The following is a 14,159-nucleotide window of genomic DNA, read 5'->3' on the forward strand; positions in this document are numbered from 1 at the left end:
TATTGATATAAGTATACTGCTAATAAAGAGTATACTGCTAATAAAGAGTATAAAGAAATAGAGTATGAATTAATGGATACTTACTTTTTACAACCAAACATACAAATCTCGACCCAAGGTCGAGAAGATCGAGCATTAATAGTGATTTTAATACCTTAGCTATAGTCAAGTAAAGAAGTTACTTATCAAGCTATATGTGTTACACAGCAACTTAAAAATCTGAGTGTAAGCTGTAATTGCTGACTGAATGCTGGGTTGGTCTGGTATTGTCTGCCTATAAACAATAGCAATGATATTCACTAGAATACTTGTTACAATGACAAGAGCTAAATTGCAATTGTATTTGTTTTAATACGAGTAGATACGACAACCCATGAAATAGAGAGCACTAGTATCTAGATCCAAAAAGTAATACAACATGATTTAAAGAGAGGTTATCAAAGAGGAACTAAGACTTGATGATAGAATTCTATCAGAGTACGTGCTCGATCACAATACCACACAAAACCCTGAATTATAGTATGTAGATAGGTATGACACATTTTTTTACGGTTATTTTCAAATATCACCAAGCAGAATCGTTTTCATTTTTTTATCCACTATGTAGACTTTGGCCGAATAAAATAAATCTTGCTTTAAATCTATTTAACATGTGTGAAGTGAGAGAAAAAGTTTACTTGTAACTAAAATAAATTTTTCTTTAAGCTAAAGCCCAATATTGCGCTTTGCTTAATAAATATAAGCATCCTGATCTCACAAGACGTCATACTACGATATAAAAGAGAGCTCTTGAACACAATATCTTTCAATGCATTCCAACTTGTGTTTTTTTTTGAATCCATAATAACTACTCAGCATTTATTTTTATTATTGTTTGAACAGCAAAAAAATACCAACTCTTTTAAATATACATACACGTGAGTGGATTGATTAAAAAAAAAAAAAAGAAGAGACACAATGGGTAGACGTAACCCTTTTTATCATTTCAAACTGTAGCTTTTACACAACGGCTTAATTTAACATCGATTCATAAGTCTCATATTAGAATCATAATATTCAGTTGCCATGTTAACTAAAAGAAAAAAAAATGTTAATCCATTTAATAGAAACAATTTTTTTTCCTGTCTAGAAAAACAAATTTACTGAACAAATTAGGTATCCAATCACTTTCTGTTTTATCTATTGTGATATCACGCGTCAACAAAGTAGAGACAATATCCATGGGAGTACCAATGACAGACTTTAATGCAATAGAAGCACCCCATTTTAGCAAGGTGCACATGGCTTCTGAGGATTTCCTAAGACAACCAAAATGAAGTGCCGATAATCCATTATGATCTTGCAAATACACCAAGCTTAAATCCCTTGCGATTAAAAACTTTATCAAGTGTGTATAATTGAAATAGCTCGCCAAATGCAATAGTGTCTGTCCACCATCTGTTGTTGCATTCAAGACATATGCCTGACTTTCAGAAAGGAGTTGAATCACATCCATCTCCAACGAATGACTAGCAATATGATTTTGAATTCCTGTTATTTTCATCGCAAGATCAAGAATACTCGTATTCTCTTGTTCGGTATAATAAAACAATGGGTGTGTTGTATTTAATGTTTGATGCTTAAAAGATACAATCACTGGTCCAGATTGCTCCGCTGGCGGTAAAATACAATGCATTTCAGTGGATGACCAACCAAGTACAATAGCTTCTCGTTTGTTAAACATAGGAACTAAATAGCCATGAAATCCAAAACCAATAATGGTGACTTTTTGACCACCCCATCCAGAACCTCGGCAAGGAGTGATTGAATCTAAAATTGGAAGGTGGATAACAGGTGGCCGGTGTATTATGGCTTGATGAGTTTCGACAGCACTGCATGATACATGGGATGGGGTAGGGAAGACACTGTATTTTTTTTCAGGGGGACTGGTATAACTCTTATGATCATCTGTGACCATGATGGGAGATGACTCGCCTGTTGCAATTACGACGCCCTTATCATTCCTCATTCTAAACTGAATACTAAATAAAAGTTAGTATGTAAAAAAAAAAAAAATTGAAAAGCATAAATCACAACAAAACTTTATCTCTTTACCGAAACCCTATGCGCTCGTTATGGTGACGACAGTAACAAGTAATGCGAGTTAATAATACCGCTTCACCGTGAGAGAAATCAATCAATGGATCACAATTAAACAACAAGATTCTTTGTCGGTCATCTACTACAGGTTTTTTTCTTCTCTGTGCTCTTTTGCGCTATATAAAATAATAAACAACCGATAGTATGAGCAAGAGAAGAAGAAAAAAGATTTAATATTTTACCTCTCTTCTGACACAACCTTGACACATGCTGACTTTTTGGTTTGGGTTACTATCCGCCACCACAAACGCTTCTAAATGTAATTCATTTTCTTTGATTTGTCGATTTATTTTTTTCTTTGAGAGCAAAGATTCATGCACTCGAAGCCAAGACCATTGATTACCGACAAGTTGAAGGGTCATTTTAATTTGTGTCTCTACACGCGACTTTGTATTACTACTTTTTACAATGATGGCATGACTTGTTTCACAAAAAAAAAGAGTGAGTTTTTCTATAGAGTAGGATTTATATATAGAATGTCTTACTTGACGGCTGGATTCTCGGGTTCAATGGGAGAGCTAGAGTAAAATGAATACATAAAAATCAGCTTTATAGCGACATAAATTGGAAATAACTCACATTGGATTATACTAGTAATATCGGTTAATACATTATACATGTACATATTTCTAGGGTAGCACTTACAGTATTGGAACTAGATGGTTTCATGTAATTGTTGAAAATAAAAATAAAAAGGAGGTGGATGAGATGGGAGAGAACGATAGAAATAACAGTCTTTTATATATTAATTGAAAATAGAGTTTAGCGAATAGTATATGGTACTTTATTTTTGCCAAGATAGAAAAGCGAAGAGTACATATATTTTTAGCATCTACAAAATAATGACACCTTCTTTTTTTTTGCTTTTCTTTCTTTTAAATCCTTTAAAAGAAAATGCTACACTGCCATTTGCTATTTTCTGTGACGGGGATTGACACAAAGAAATTTTGTGTTTTCTAAAAAAGATCGGCAATAATGCCGAGTATGGGGGACGTCAAACCATGGAGTTCGAATTCATTTTAAAAATTGCGTGCCTCCCCCCCCCCCCAGTTGACAAATGTTCTATGAATATTCACAGGTACAAAAAACGTGGTGGTGGTGTAGTCGTTTCTATAAATAATTTGTACACTCTAGCAAAAAATAAATAAAAAAAATGACGTACGAAGATTACCGAGTTCATGGTTTATCACAGTAAACCACGTTACATTTTTAATCGCCTATTTTAAAATACGTTCGGTTGTAGTGGATATATATACAAATGACTGCATGTAACTTATTAAGACCAAACTAGGATGATCTTATGGCTCAAGAAAGGTTCAGCTGTTCCTTATCAACCCACCGATAACTGCGTCACTATGGCAAATTCCTTAACAACAATACATCACCCTCTATTAAACCCAATTAGTTAAAATGATCAGCAATCCCAACCTGACAAAAAGCCAAATGAAAGCTAGTGATTTTTACTAGATGCTGATAAAAAAGTTAGGCTAAAACTATTTCAGATCTCTTTTTTTTTGCATCTATTAGAATCTGACATTAAAGCAGCATATCATGTTCTATTGTTTATGTGAGCATGTATGCGTGTAGATACAGGACAAATGATTAAAGTGAAAAAAGCATTGAGTATTGAATTGATTCAGACCAAACCTTGTAACATTCTTCAAGATAGGATTAATTTCGATGTTTTAATGCAGCATGATGTGACTGCTAGTAACGCAATTTCCAGTTTTTAACGTCTTTCCCACGCCAGAAAAGAACAAGGATTGTTTTTTTATGCTGCTTTCACATGTGTATTTAATAAAAAAAATGTAATCAGACTTACTTAATATTAATTAGGTGGAGAATGGAATTTAGCAAAAAGATAAAAAATGGTTACAAAATAGCATAATCTTTTTCTCACTCTTTTTCTGTTTTCTTTATATTTTCTATTTTTCTTTGTGTAAAGAGGTAATATTTTAAGGGAATATTTAAATGAGATGATTTTTTAAACCTTATTGTTTATTTATAGTGACGCCCTGACTCACGTACGCCGAGTAAAAAAAAAAAAAAAAAAAAAAATTGTAAATAAAAACCCGCAAGTTTTTCGACATGTCCCGTTCTCCTTCTCAACGTCTAAACCAAATTAACCACCACCTCACCAACATGACTCGTAAGGACTAAACAAGGGTGTTTTTCTTAAGAAAAAAACACGTAAAGCAAGGGAGAAAAACTAACATTCTTTCAATGGTAGACGCCTCTGTCTTTCAAGAAGTTCCCCAAGCACCACCAGATGCCATCTTTCACTTGACTGCTACATACAAGTCAGACACTGATCCTAACAAGATTAACATTGGTGTTGGTGCTTTCCGTACCGACGACATGAAACCCTATGTACTCCCTGTTGTTAAGAAGGTGCGTCTATCTGTTTATATGCGTCATTGTTGTTGTTGTTACTTACTTTATTATATTAGGCCAAGACCATCTTATTCAATGATGAAAGTCTCGATCATGAATATCAACCCATTGCCGGTCAACCCTCTTACACACACGCCGCTGCCAGATTGATTTTGGGTGAGGATAGTCCTGCTATTAAGGAAGGCCGCTTTGCTGCTGTTCAAACCATTTCTGGTACTGGTGCTAATCACACTGGTGCTCTTTTCCTTCAACAATTCTACAAGAAGAGCAAGAAGTGCTACATCTCCAACCCTACATGGGGTAAGTGTTAAAGTGTTTATAAGAGAATGAGAATTGTTTATTAAAACAAAAAAAAAATATCAATTACAGCCAACCATCGTAGTATTTTCAGTTTGGTAGGATTTGAGGTAGAGGAATATCCTTATTGGAACCCTGAAACCCGTGGTTTAGACTATGAAGGTTTATTACAATCATTACGTGATGCACCCGAAGGATCCATCTTTTTGCTCCATCCTTGTGCTCATAACCCCACCGGTGTTGATCCTACACATGACCAATGGAAGGGTATTGCTCAACTGATGCGTGAGAAGAACCTTTTCCCCTTCTTTGATTGTGCTTATCAAGGTTTTGCTTCGGGCGATTTGGACAATGACGCATGGGCTGTCCGTTATTTTGTTGAACAAGGTTTTGAATTGTTTGTTTGTCAATCTTTCGCAAAGAACTTTGGTCTCTATGGTAAATTACTAATAACATATAATCATTTTTTTTTTTTTTACATGAACTAATGAATCGTTGCACAAACTAGGTGAACGTGCCGGTAACTTGACCATTGTGGCAAAGACATCTGAAGACGCCAAGCGTGTGTTTTCTCAATTCGAAAAGCTTCAACGTTCCGAAATCTCTAATCCTCCTGCCTTTGGTGCACGTATTGTTGATATTGTTTTGAATGATGAAGCTTTATATGCTGAGTGGAAGGATAACTTGAAGTATATGTCTCATCGTATTATTGAGATGAGACATGCTCTTTATAACCATCTTATTGAGCTCAAGACCCCAGGTACTTGGAACCATATCACTGATCAAATTGGTATGTTCTCTTTCACTGGTTTAAGCCCTCAACAGGTTCAAGTTCTCAAGGAGAAATATCATATTTACATGACCGGTAATGGTCGTATCTCTATGGCCGGTGTCTCCACTAAAAATGTTGCTTATTTGGCTAAATCCATCGACGACGTTGTTCGTAACGTTTAATTTTAAAAATAAAAAAGATAAAAAAATCGCAGCATGCATTTTCATTGGCCCACTTCTCAATCCCGGTGATTACAATCAGATTTTCGCGTAGTACACATGATCGCATATCTGTAAGTGGTACAACCAAACCTTGGAAACTGGCCTCTTCATAAAAATGATGATGAAAGATTAAAAAATGAATGTCACAAGTCATTTGAGAACCACCTTCGTCATCAAACACACAATCACTTTGGTAGTTGATGCTTGGTGTTTATTGTTGAGTGATAACATAAAAATAACGCTGAATTGTTTTGATGATATCTCGTTTAAAAGACAAGGCGTACTTCCCCCCTTGTACGTCTGTATGGTTAACTAATGAAAGCTTGGAGGTCAAAAGTTGCTTGTTTAAGTATTATTGAGGGGCTATAGTGAAAGAGTTTGATCAAGACTGTCAAATGCTGAGGAAACAACCGTTTTCGAGTTATCATTCACTTCTTTTCGGCTGTGTCCTGTCAAAGTTGTACCACTTGTTTGCATATCCAGTCTGCAAGGATGTACTTACCATCAACGAATTAACCATGAGGATGAACCTTCATTGCTTTGTTCAACACGAGATTCGCGTGCTGATTTAAAGTGTAAGGTATACTCAATGCCCTAAGATAATCTTTTAACGTTGACCTCGGTCGGTGTCGTCTTTACGACTTTACAACAAAAGTTTACCTGAACAACTTACTGCTTTTTTTTCCTCCGCTATTTACGCAGTCTGTTGTAGATTTAAAGATAGTGTTATTACATAGATCTGCCACATTTCCATAATTACATGTCTACTTTCTTGTGGTTGACACCCTTTATAAGGTACGATATATACTAATAATCTATCCAAGTTATGTAGTATAGCTGTTTAAATTATATCAATAAGTAATTATCTTGAATTTATCTCTTTTCGATTAGCATCTAAAGAAGAAAAAGAACTAGAGACAAATGGTGATATTGTTTTTTTTTTATGCGTATAAAACACATACTTAACTACAGGCTATATATCCTCCAACTACCAAAGTGATGGTGCATTTGTTGACGAAGCTGGTTCTCGTTGCTCGAATGATTGGACGGTAGGACAGTGGAAGCTGCTAGAGCCCTGTGATATTTATTTTTAGTTTCCACCAATCATTTTTATGCATCTGTCTTGGCTAAAGAGAAGTGCTTTTTTTTTTTTTAGCACAGTGCTACACTTTTTTTCATTCACCGAAAGCAAACCACAGGCCATTTTGTATTAATCTAAGTGAACATTTAAACAGGGTTAGCCACTAAATCCGTGCGTGTCAAGTATCATACGGGCATAGACCAGCTAAAAAAGATGTAGCACATTTCTAGTGTCATTTGCCAAGATTTACTATTTTTTTTTTTTTCGGAAATGATGTATAAATATGGTCTTTCTCTTTTAATCCGCAGTTAAAAGAATATTAATAAACAATGGGATTTACCGGCGATTTAAAAAAGAAAGGCAGTTTATTTTTTTTGTTTTTTTTTGGAAGAAGGATTGCAAACAATATAGACATTATTTTTGGGTGAGATGGTATTTTAATAAGATTGTATACCAAAAGAATGTAAATATTGTACAAATGTGAGTGTTGTGAAAAAAAAAGAGAAAAAAAAAAGTGAGTAAAAAAAAAAGTTTGTAAGAGAGGATATAATAGTGAGTTTTTTTTTTTTTGTTAACAGGTGCGTTTGTTCGTTGATTGATCGTGATCCACTTCAGAAGGTCTCTTTGAACCGATAGGTTGAAGAGGTGGAGAAAGCATGCCAAAGGAGTTTGATTGATAACATTTGGTGTTAACGGGCGATGGAGCTAATGGGTCAGGAGGCGGTGAAGGATAATCTGTCAAATGAAGCAAAGTCTGTTGTTGCACTTGTTGCGATGACAACGGTGTTTGCTTGATAGTGATTTGTTGTCCTTGTTGAACAGCAGTAGGGTTAGGTTGTTGATGAATGTAACTCTTTTGGATATGACTGTGAATCTGAGTATACCATCTGTCAAAGGTAGGTTTACTGACAAATAAACGGTAATCGATGAGGGTCAAAAAAGCCATTTCCGCAGCATTAATTTCCTTGATATCGAGACCAGTGATTTTAGCCCATGCCTTGTTGTGATAATTTTTGTCGTGTAAATACTTGGATGCTACCATTAAGGATGCGAGAAACATGCGTCGTCCGCAGCACATCAGGTCGTCTTGTTGGCTGGTCTGCATGTTACCTTTTAATCTTAATTTGTCATGAACGATTTTTTTTACACGAAAGATGTAGAATAAACTGATTTGTAAAGTGGAGTAAGTTGCTTTGCTTCGTTTCAATATTTGATTACAGAATAAGCGAGTTGGCATGACTTTGATTTTTGGATCGTTTAATTTCGGGTTCCAAATAGAATCAATCACATTGGCAAAGGTTTCTAAAATGATGTCCTTACTTCTGTTAAAAAATCATAGTTGGTTTACAACTTGCTTTTAGTGAAGGGCTTACCAACGAGTTTCTCAATCATAAACGTACGTTCCTGTACGGATGAATCCATGAATTGTCGGTATTTTTCGCAGTGCGCTTCGCCATCGTTTGCTTGGTGGGCCATCGTGGCGGTTGGTGGTGGGATTGGAGCATTTGTCATTTGTTTAATAGAACTTTTAGTTTTTTATATTCTTCTTCTTCTTCTTCTTTTAATATTGAAAATGGGTGTTCAAAAGGAGAGGAAAAGAGGAAATAAAAAAATAAAAAGTTGAGATGTTGTAGATGAAAGAGGAAAAAGAGTGAGGTTTTTTTTTTCTTTTTATATGAAATAGGTTGTTAAAAAAAAAAAAATATAACGTAAGTTGAACTGAGTTTTTTTTTTTTTTTTTTTTTTTTTTTTTGGGAGAAAGAGAGAAAGAGAGATTATAGTCTACTGACGACTAGAAATATTCATTGGGGAAATGGGAAATAGAAGTGGAGTTGATGTTTAAATTGGAAAAAAAGTTTAAAAGGTGTTTGGCTGTATTAATATTTTTTTTTTTTTTTTGGTGTTTATCTGGGTTTTTTGTTGTTGAGAAAGGGCTGTTTAGAGTGGTGAATATTTCATTGAAGAAGTATAAAAAAGAAAAAAAAAAAGAAAAAAGGAAAAAAATAGCCGCAGTTAAAAAGGGGTTCCACATCTATTGGTTCTCCCAAACTCAACTCACACTCTCTCACAATCTCGTGGCGCAGCAAATAATCATAATATATGGCTGTGACGCAACACCCCCAAATTTATTTAGTTTAACCGTGTGTGTGAGTCGCATTGATTTTACTAAAACAGCTTTTTCTTTTTAATAATGAATCACACTGCTGGTAAAATTTCTGTTGATTTCATATATCTCTATACACGTGTCTGAATCATTTTTTATTATTCATTTAGCAAAGCATATCCTAAATACACCAGAGACAGTAAGTTATTTCGTCTATCTTTGTAACGTATTCTGATCTAACCCCTCCCCTTCTCTCCCCCTAGTTGGTCACAGAGAGTCTTCAGGGCCTATGTTATACCAATCCAAACATTCGTATCTTGGAGAAAGAAAAAGGTTTTCCTAAACAATAAGTAAATAGACAGACAAACTAACTCTTTCGAACAGTTGTTTACTATACCAATGTGGATGAAATGGCCTCGAAACAAGTCACCCTTGTTTCAGGTGGTGGATCTGGTCACGAGCCAGGTTACGCTAGTTTTGTAGGAAATGGAGGTTTGGCCGCCAGTGTATCTGGTCATGTATTTGCTTCTCCTTCATCCAGTCAAGTCTTGGCTGCCATTCAACGTGTGCAATCTCCTCATGGTACACTGGTCATCATCATGAATTATACAGGCGATTGTCTCAATTTCGGTCTGGCTGTGGAAAGAGCCAAAGCCTTGGGTATTAAGGTTGAATTAATTGCCGTAGGTGATGATATCTCTGTGGGTAAAACCAAAGGAGGAAAAGTAGGCCGACGTGGGATGGCTGCTACGGCATTAGCCGTTAAATTAGCAGGTGCTTTAGCTTCGAGAGGCGCTTCCTTGGAAAAAGTAAAAGAAATGGTGCAGCATGTAATAGAAAATGCCGCTACCTTAGGTGTTGCCTTTGATCATTGTCATGTACCCGGCTCTTCTTCTTTTAGTTGCTTAGCTCCTAATGAACTGGAGATAGGCATGGGTATTCATAATGAAAATGGGTTTTTAAAGACGGACATGATGTCTGCAAAAGACCTGGTGAACAAGATGATGCACATGCTTTTGGATCAGGATGATGAGGATCGTTCTTATTTGAATTTAGACACCGATAAAAAGAATTCGATCATCATGCTTGTAAATAATTTGGGTGGTATTGCTCAACTAGAGTTATCTTTGGCTGTAAAGGAAGCAGTGGATTATGTGCTACATATGCCTTATCTACACTTGGAACGTGTTCTAGTGGGTCCATTTGTTACCAGCTTAAATATGCCTGGCTTTTCCATCACCTTATTATCCGTCAAGGATCACATGATGTTGGACCTATTGGATCAACCCATCTCTATCCCTGGTTGGCCTTCTGCACCCGCTGTTTCCTTTTCAACAGAGATTCTTGGTAATCCATCCAAACTAAAGAAAACTGAGCATACAGTGGATGATTTTATGGGACAAGGTGAAATAAAAATTATATATATAAATATACCCACGCCCACTCGCTTAACCTGTATTTATTATTTGTTTTATTATTATTATTATTATTAGTCAGTGACCCAGACGTAATGGAAGCTGCTATTCGTGGAGCTGCGGAAGCCGTGATTGAAGCTGAGCCTCGTATTACTGATTATGATACTGTTTTAGGGGATGGTGATTGTGGGCAGACATTAAAAACTGCGGCACAAGGTGAAAACTCTTATTTCCTGTATATAATTAAACTAACCTCACCGTTCCATAGCCATATTAAGTGATTTGTCCTCTTACAATCTAAATTCGGCCCCAAAAACGGTGTTGGGTATGGCAGACACCATTGAACAATCCGTGGGTGGAACTTCATCCGCCATTTATTGTATTTTTTTAAATGCATTAGCCGGCGGGCTTTTAAAGCACGCCAAACCTGCGGTGGATGCATCGGTCTGGGTAGCAGCAGCACGTCATGCCTTGGCGACTTTAATGACTTACACCAAAGCACGTGTTGGTGACCGTACGCTTATGGATACACTCTGTCCCTTTATTGAGACTTTGAATACGCCGGGTAATAATTTATCTGAAGCAGTGGAAGCTGCTCGAAAGGGTGCCCAAAGCACCACTCATTTGGCTGCTCAATTAGGTCGCTCATCTTATCTTTCTAATGACCAAGTCCTGGGTGCAGATATTCCTGATCCTGGTGCATATGGTCTAGCTCAATTACTAGCTGGTATGTCTCAACATGTTTAATAATAAAGAAAGATCGTTTTAATTTGAGATATGTACAAGAAAAAATAAGAGGTTGAAGGAGGAGGGGTATTACGATTCTATTGGTAAGAAATTGCCAATGATAACAGTCTACAAAAAAAAAGGGTGTTGAGTAAGTCTTTTCCTCTCCCATGCTTTTTATTCGTACCGGACTATGATATAAAAGGAAAGTTTAGTTTATTTTAGTCATAACAATGGAAAAAAAAAACTTACATGTTAAATTTATCTCGTCTCACAGTAAAAGAAAAGCAACAGGACATGGCAAGGTTCTTTCTCTTTTTTGGTGGTTCTTCATCAGGACTTAATTGATAATTGAGTAGGCATGAAGTCAAGACAGCTTTTTGTTTAGGGTCAAATGCTATGTTTCCATATTTCTATAGTGATTTTTAAGTCACCTGTTTAAAAATTTGTCCAATATTGTTTTTGTTACCTCCCAATAATTCACAATGGAGTCTTCAGCCATGATTTCATAAATACACAATTGTCCCTAAAAAAATACATTTAGAACACGAATACATAATATTAAAAAGTATGCCATCTTACATCGCGTAGTTTATCAAATGGTACATTGATCAGATCTGCAAACTCTTTGTTTCCCTTGTAAATCTCGCCTGTTCTTCGCCATAAACATGCAGGAATAGCCATGGCACTAAATACTCGATCGTAATCCAATAATAAGCGTTCGAACGACTCTTCTACCAGTATTAAATCAATGTCCGTCAAGGATTGTGCAACATCACGGAAAGTAGGTCGGAACATGCCCATTACATTTAAAATACGTTGTCGACTGTCAGATGACATACTATTATTATTGTTATTTTGTTAGCCCTTTTTTTTTGTTGGCCCACTTTTTTGCTTGTTCTTACTGTTGTTCCATGTAGCGTTGAAGTCGAGCGTATCCATTGACATAATTATATGGCTTTAAAAAGCCCGCTTGGTACTTCGCATTAATCACTTCGTTCAATCGATCTTCTAAGTTGCCATCTTTTGGATCTGCTGCGGTTAAAAAGAATTGGTCTTGTACATCATTCTTTTTTGACATGCCATCAATAAATTCGCTAAAGTTGAATATAAGTACACTAAATATATATATTTATATATATGTCTATATATGTGCTCTTTACTTTAAAATATGAACTTCGCTGTTACCAAGTGGATTCCTCCGTGTCGGAGTAGGCTCTAAGTATTGTTGGTGTGTGAGAAAATATAATATATATATAAAAAAACCTTCTTTATATATCTCCCCCCAATCATAATAATAATTTCTTTACCAGTCCATGCTGTGCTTCCTTCACTACTGCTGCTTTCACTGCAGCTGCTGGAGCTATTCTTTCGTTTTTCGTGGTTCAAGACTTTTTTCACGGTGGATTTAGCTTCATCGTGACACATGGATCCTATATTTCGTTTCAAACATCGTTGACAAGGTCGACCTGATGATGCATGTTATTTTAACTTTTTTTTTTCCACTCTATAAAATATACCTTCGTCACAAGTCATGTGTGATCTTCTACAAAACACACAAGCTATAAAACTACATGTATTAATTACTAAACTACAGTTGATTTTCTTTTCTGTTCTCATTACAAACCTAAAGACACCTTTTTTCGTTTTGATTTCGCATCCACATCCATTCTTTTTTTTTTTGTATCTATATTTTATAGGAAAGGAGGTTAAAAAGAAAAAATGTTTAGAAAAGAAAAAGAACAAAAAAAAAGGAGAAAGTTAGAAGCAAAAAAGAGTAACGCATATCGGTGTTTCAAACATCCTGAAAAGGTAACTCTGGGGTGCGAAATAAATAGGTCATTTTTCCATGTAAATACATAACAAGCTTGCATAAGCAACGACCCTTTAGGACCATTTAACCACAGTGGGTTACAGTGTCAAATAAATCTGAATATAGGCCCCTTTTTATCAGTTGTATACACATACAACCACATAGGAATGGATCTTCACTGATGTATTTAACACGTGTATACGTGACGCTTCTTTCTCTTTCTCTTTCTCTCTCTCTCTCCATCAAAAATAAAAAAGGGTATCAGGTGATACCAGATGTAACATACCTGTCTCTTGCTTTTTAGCACGGGGAGGTTTTTTTTTTTTTTTTTTTTTTTTTGTAAGGATCTTATCTCTTTTATCTCATTCCATACACGCTTCAATGTTTATGTGGTACACTTTTTACAAAACATGCGCATCTCTTCAGCAAAACAAACGCTTCAACTGTCTCTCTCTTTTTTTTCACTCTTGGATTCTGATTTTGTTTTTGTTTAATTTCGTGACTATTGTGCAACAAATATCCATTCACAAGATTAATTGCATGAGAGCACACACCACCACCATGCAAAGATCATGAGTGTCTATATATTGGCTAGCTGATGAGTTTCATTTGATATGTCTATATTTTGACTAGCATTTTAAGACTCAATAGAAAATAATGCAATTGCGCCCTGAATAAACACATTCTATATACAAACTTGGCAAACAACCATAACTAACAAGAAAAAAAAAAGATAGAAAAACTTTTTTTTCTCTGCTTGATAATTTTGGAAATAAAAAAAATGGGGTAGCACAATTACCCGTATCTTTCTCACGATACCATACAATGTATTCGGCAACAATTTTTCCTTGGTCGTTTGGAAGCGGTTAATACATCCATGCATTAGCTTATTGTTATGTTCTCAATCAGTTATTACTGTGCATCCTTTACGTAATTAGTAGGCCCGCGTCCAATCAACCCTCTTACGTTAAAATTGTTCCCACTGTTCGAAACAGTTTCCCACTTTCAATCAATTCAGTGTTATTTATAGCAAATGCCGATCTCTTTCTTTTGTTTATTGTTGTTTATTGATCTTTGTCCAACCCATGTGTTACAGTTATTCTATATATTCATGCTTTGCAATATATGTAAAAGTGGGATAAATTATGAATCATTTTTTTTTTTCATTCTAAATCCAGAAAAGAAGTACACAGTGAT

The 14,159-nt window shown here is 35.6% G+C and overlaps 5 protein-coding genes across 5 annotated transcripts; 2 read left to right on the forward strand and 3 right to left on the reverse strand.

Annotated features, from left to right (window-relative positions):
• Positions 1-1,016: 1,016 nt before the first annotated feature.
• EV154DRAFT_553686 (uncharacterized protein) lies at positions 1,017-2,808 on the reverse strand (the record flags this gene model as incomplete). Its single annotated transcript, XM_051605141.1, has 7 exons — positions 1,017-1,072; positions 1,144-2,021; positions 2,095-2,255; positions 2,322-2,559; positions 2,625-2,657; positions 2,719-2,729; positions 2,785-2,808. 7 exons carry the CDS (start codon positions 2,806-2,808, stop codon positions 1,017-1,019), a joined length of 1,401 nt encoding a protein of 466 aa, XP_051454989.1.
• Positions 2,809-4,362: 1,554 nt separating this feature from the next.
• On the forward strand, positions 4,363-5,784 carry EV154DRAFT_593605 (aspartate aminotransferase; the record flags this gene model as incomplete). Its single annotated transcript, XM_051606951.1, has 4 exons — positions 4,363-4,530; positions 4,590-4,833; positions 4,903-5,268; positions 5,339-5,784. 4 exons carry the CDS (start codon positions 4,363-4,365, stop codon positions 5,782-5,784), a joined length of 1,224 nt encoding a protein of 407 aa, XP_051454990.1.
• Positions 5,785-7,475: 1,691 nt separating this feature from the next.
• EV154DRAFT_425407 (cyclin-domain-containing protein) lies at positions 7,476-8,380 on the reverse strand (the record flags this gene model as incomplete). The annotated part of the gene is made up of 2 exons (XM_051596242.1): positions 7,476-8,206; positions 8,278-8,380. 2 exons carry the CDS (start codon positions 8,378-8,380, stop codon positions 7,476-7,478), a joined length of 834 nt encoding a protein of 277 aa, XP_051454991.1.
• Positions 8,381-8,958: 578 nt separating this feature from the next.
• On the forward strand, positions 8,959-11,162 carry EV154DRAFT_517087 (Dak1 domain-containing protein). Its single transcript, XM_051602459.1, has 5 exons — positions 8,959-9,111; positions 9,179-9,207; positions 9,272-9,341; positions 9,393-10,412; positions 10,502-11,162. Exons 1-5 carry the CDS (start codon positions 9,096-9,098, stop codon positions 10,702-10,704), a joined length of 1,338 nt encoding a protein of 445 aa, XP_051454992.1. The 5' UTR covers positions 8,959-9,095; the 3' UTR covers positions 10,705-11,162.
• Positions 11,163-12,942, reverse strand: EV154DRAFT_553690 (uncharacterized protein). The gene is made up of 10 exons (XM_051605142.1): positions 12,777-12,942; positions 12,670-12,711; positions 12,460-12,618; positions 12,313-12,367; positions 12,055-12,246; positions 11,732-11,990; positions 11,619-11,675; positions 11,402-11,562; positions 11,337-11,340; positions 11,163-11,278 (listed from the first exon to the last, which is right to left on the reverse strand). The coding sequence occupies exons 1-10, from the start codon at positions 12,817-12,819 to the stop codon at positions 11,240-11,242; spliced, it is 1,011 nt and encodes a 336-aa protein (XP_051454993.1). The 5' UTR covers positions 12,820-12,942; the 3' UTR covers positions 11,163-11,239.
• Between the last annotated feature and the right edge of the window lie 1,217 nt (positions 12,943-14,159).

This window comes from Mucor mucedo (assembly GCF_025094135.1).
Source record: "Mucor mucedo strain NRRL 3635 chromosome Unknown EV154scaffold_83, whole genome shotgun sequence".
Classification (NCBI taxonomy): Eukaryota; Fungi; Mucoromycota; class Mucoromycetes; order Mucorales; family Mucoraceae; genus Mucor; species Mucor mucedo.

Excerpts from the sequence above, each read along its gene's own strand:
- EV154DRAFT_553690 (XM_051605142.1), bottom strand. The coding sequence starts at position 12,819 with ATGGATGTGGATGCGAAATCAAAACGAAAAAAGGTGTCTTTAG. Across the intron at positions 12,368-12,459 it reads AGGAAGCACAGCATGGACTG|AGCCTACTCCGACACGGAGG; the intron begins GTAAAGAAATTA and ends AACAATACTTAG. Across the intron at positions 11,563-11,618 it reads CCATTGTGAATTATTGGGAG|AAATATGGAAACATAGCATT; the intron begins GTAACAAAAACA and ends AAATCACTATAG.
- EV154DRAFT_517087 (XM_051602459.1), top strand. Across the intron at positions 9,342-9,392 it reads TATCTTGGAGAAAGAAAAAG|TTGTTTACTATACCAATGTG; the intron begins GTTTTCCTAAAC and ends TCTTTCGAACAG. Across the intron at positions 10,413-10,501 it reads GGATGATTTTATGGGACAAG|TCAGTGACCCAGACGTAATG; the intron begins GTGAAATAAAAA and ends TATTATTATTAG.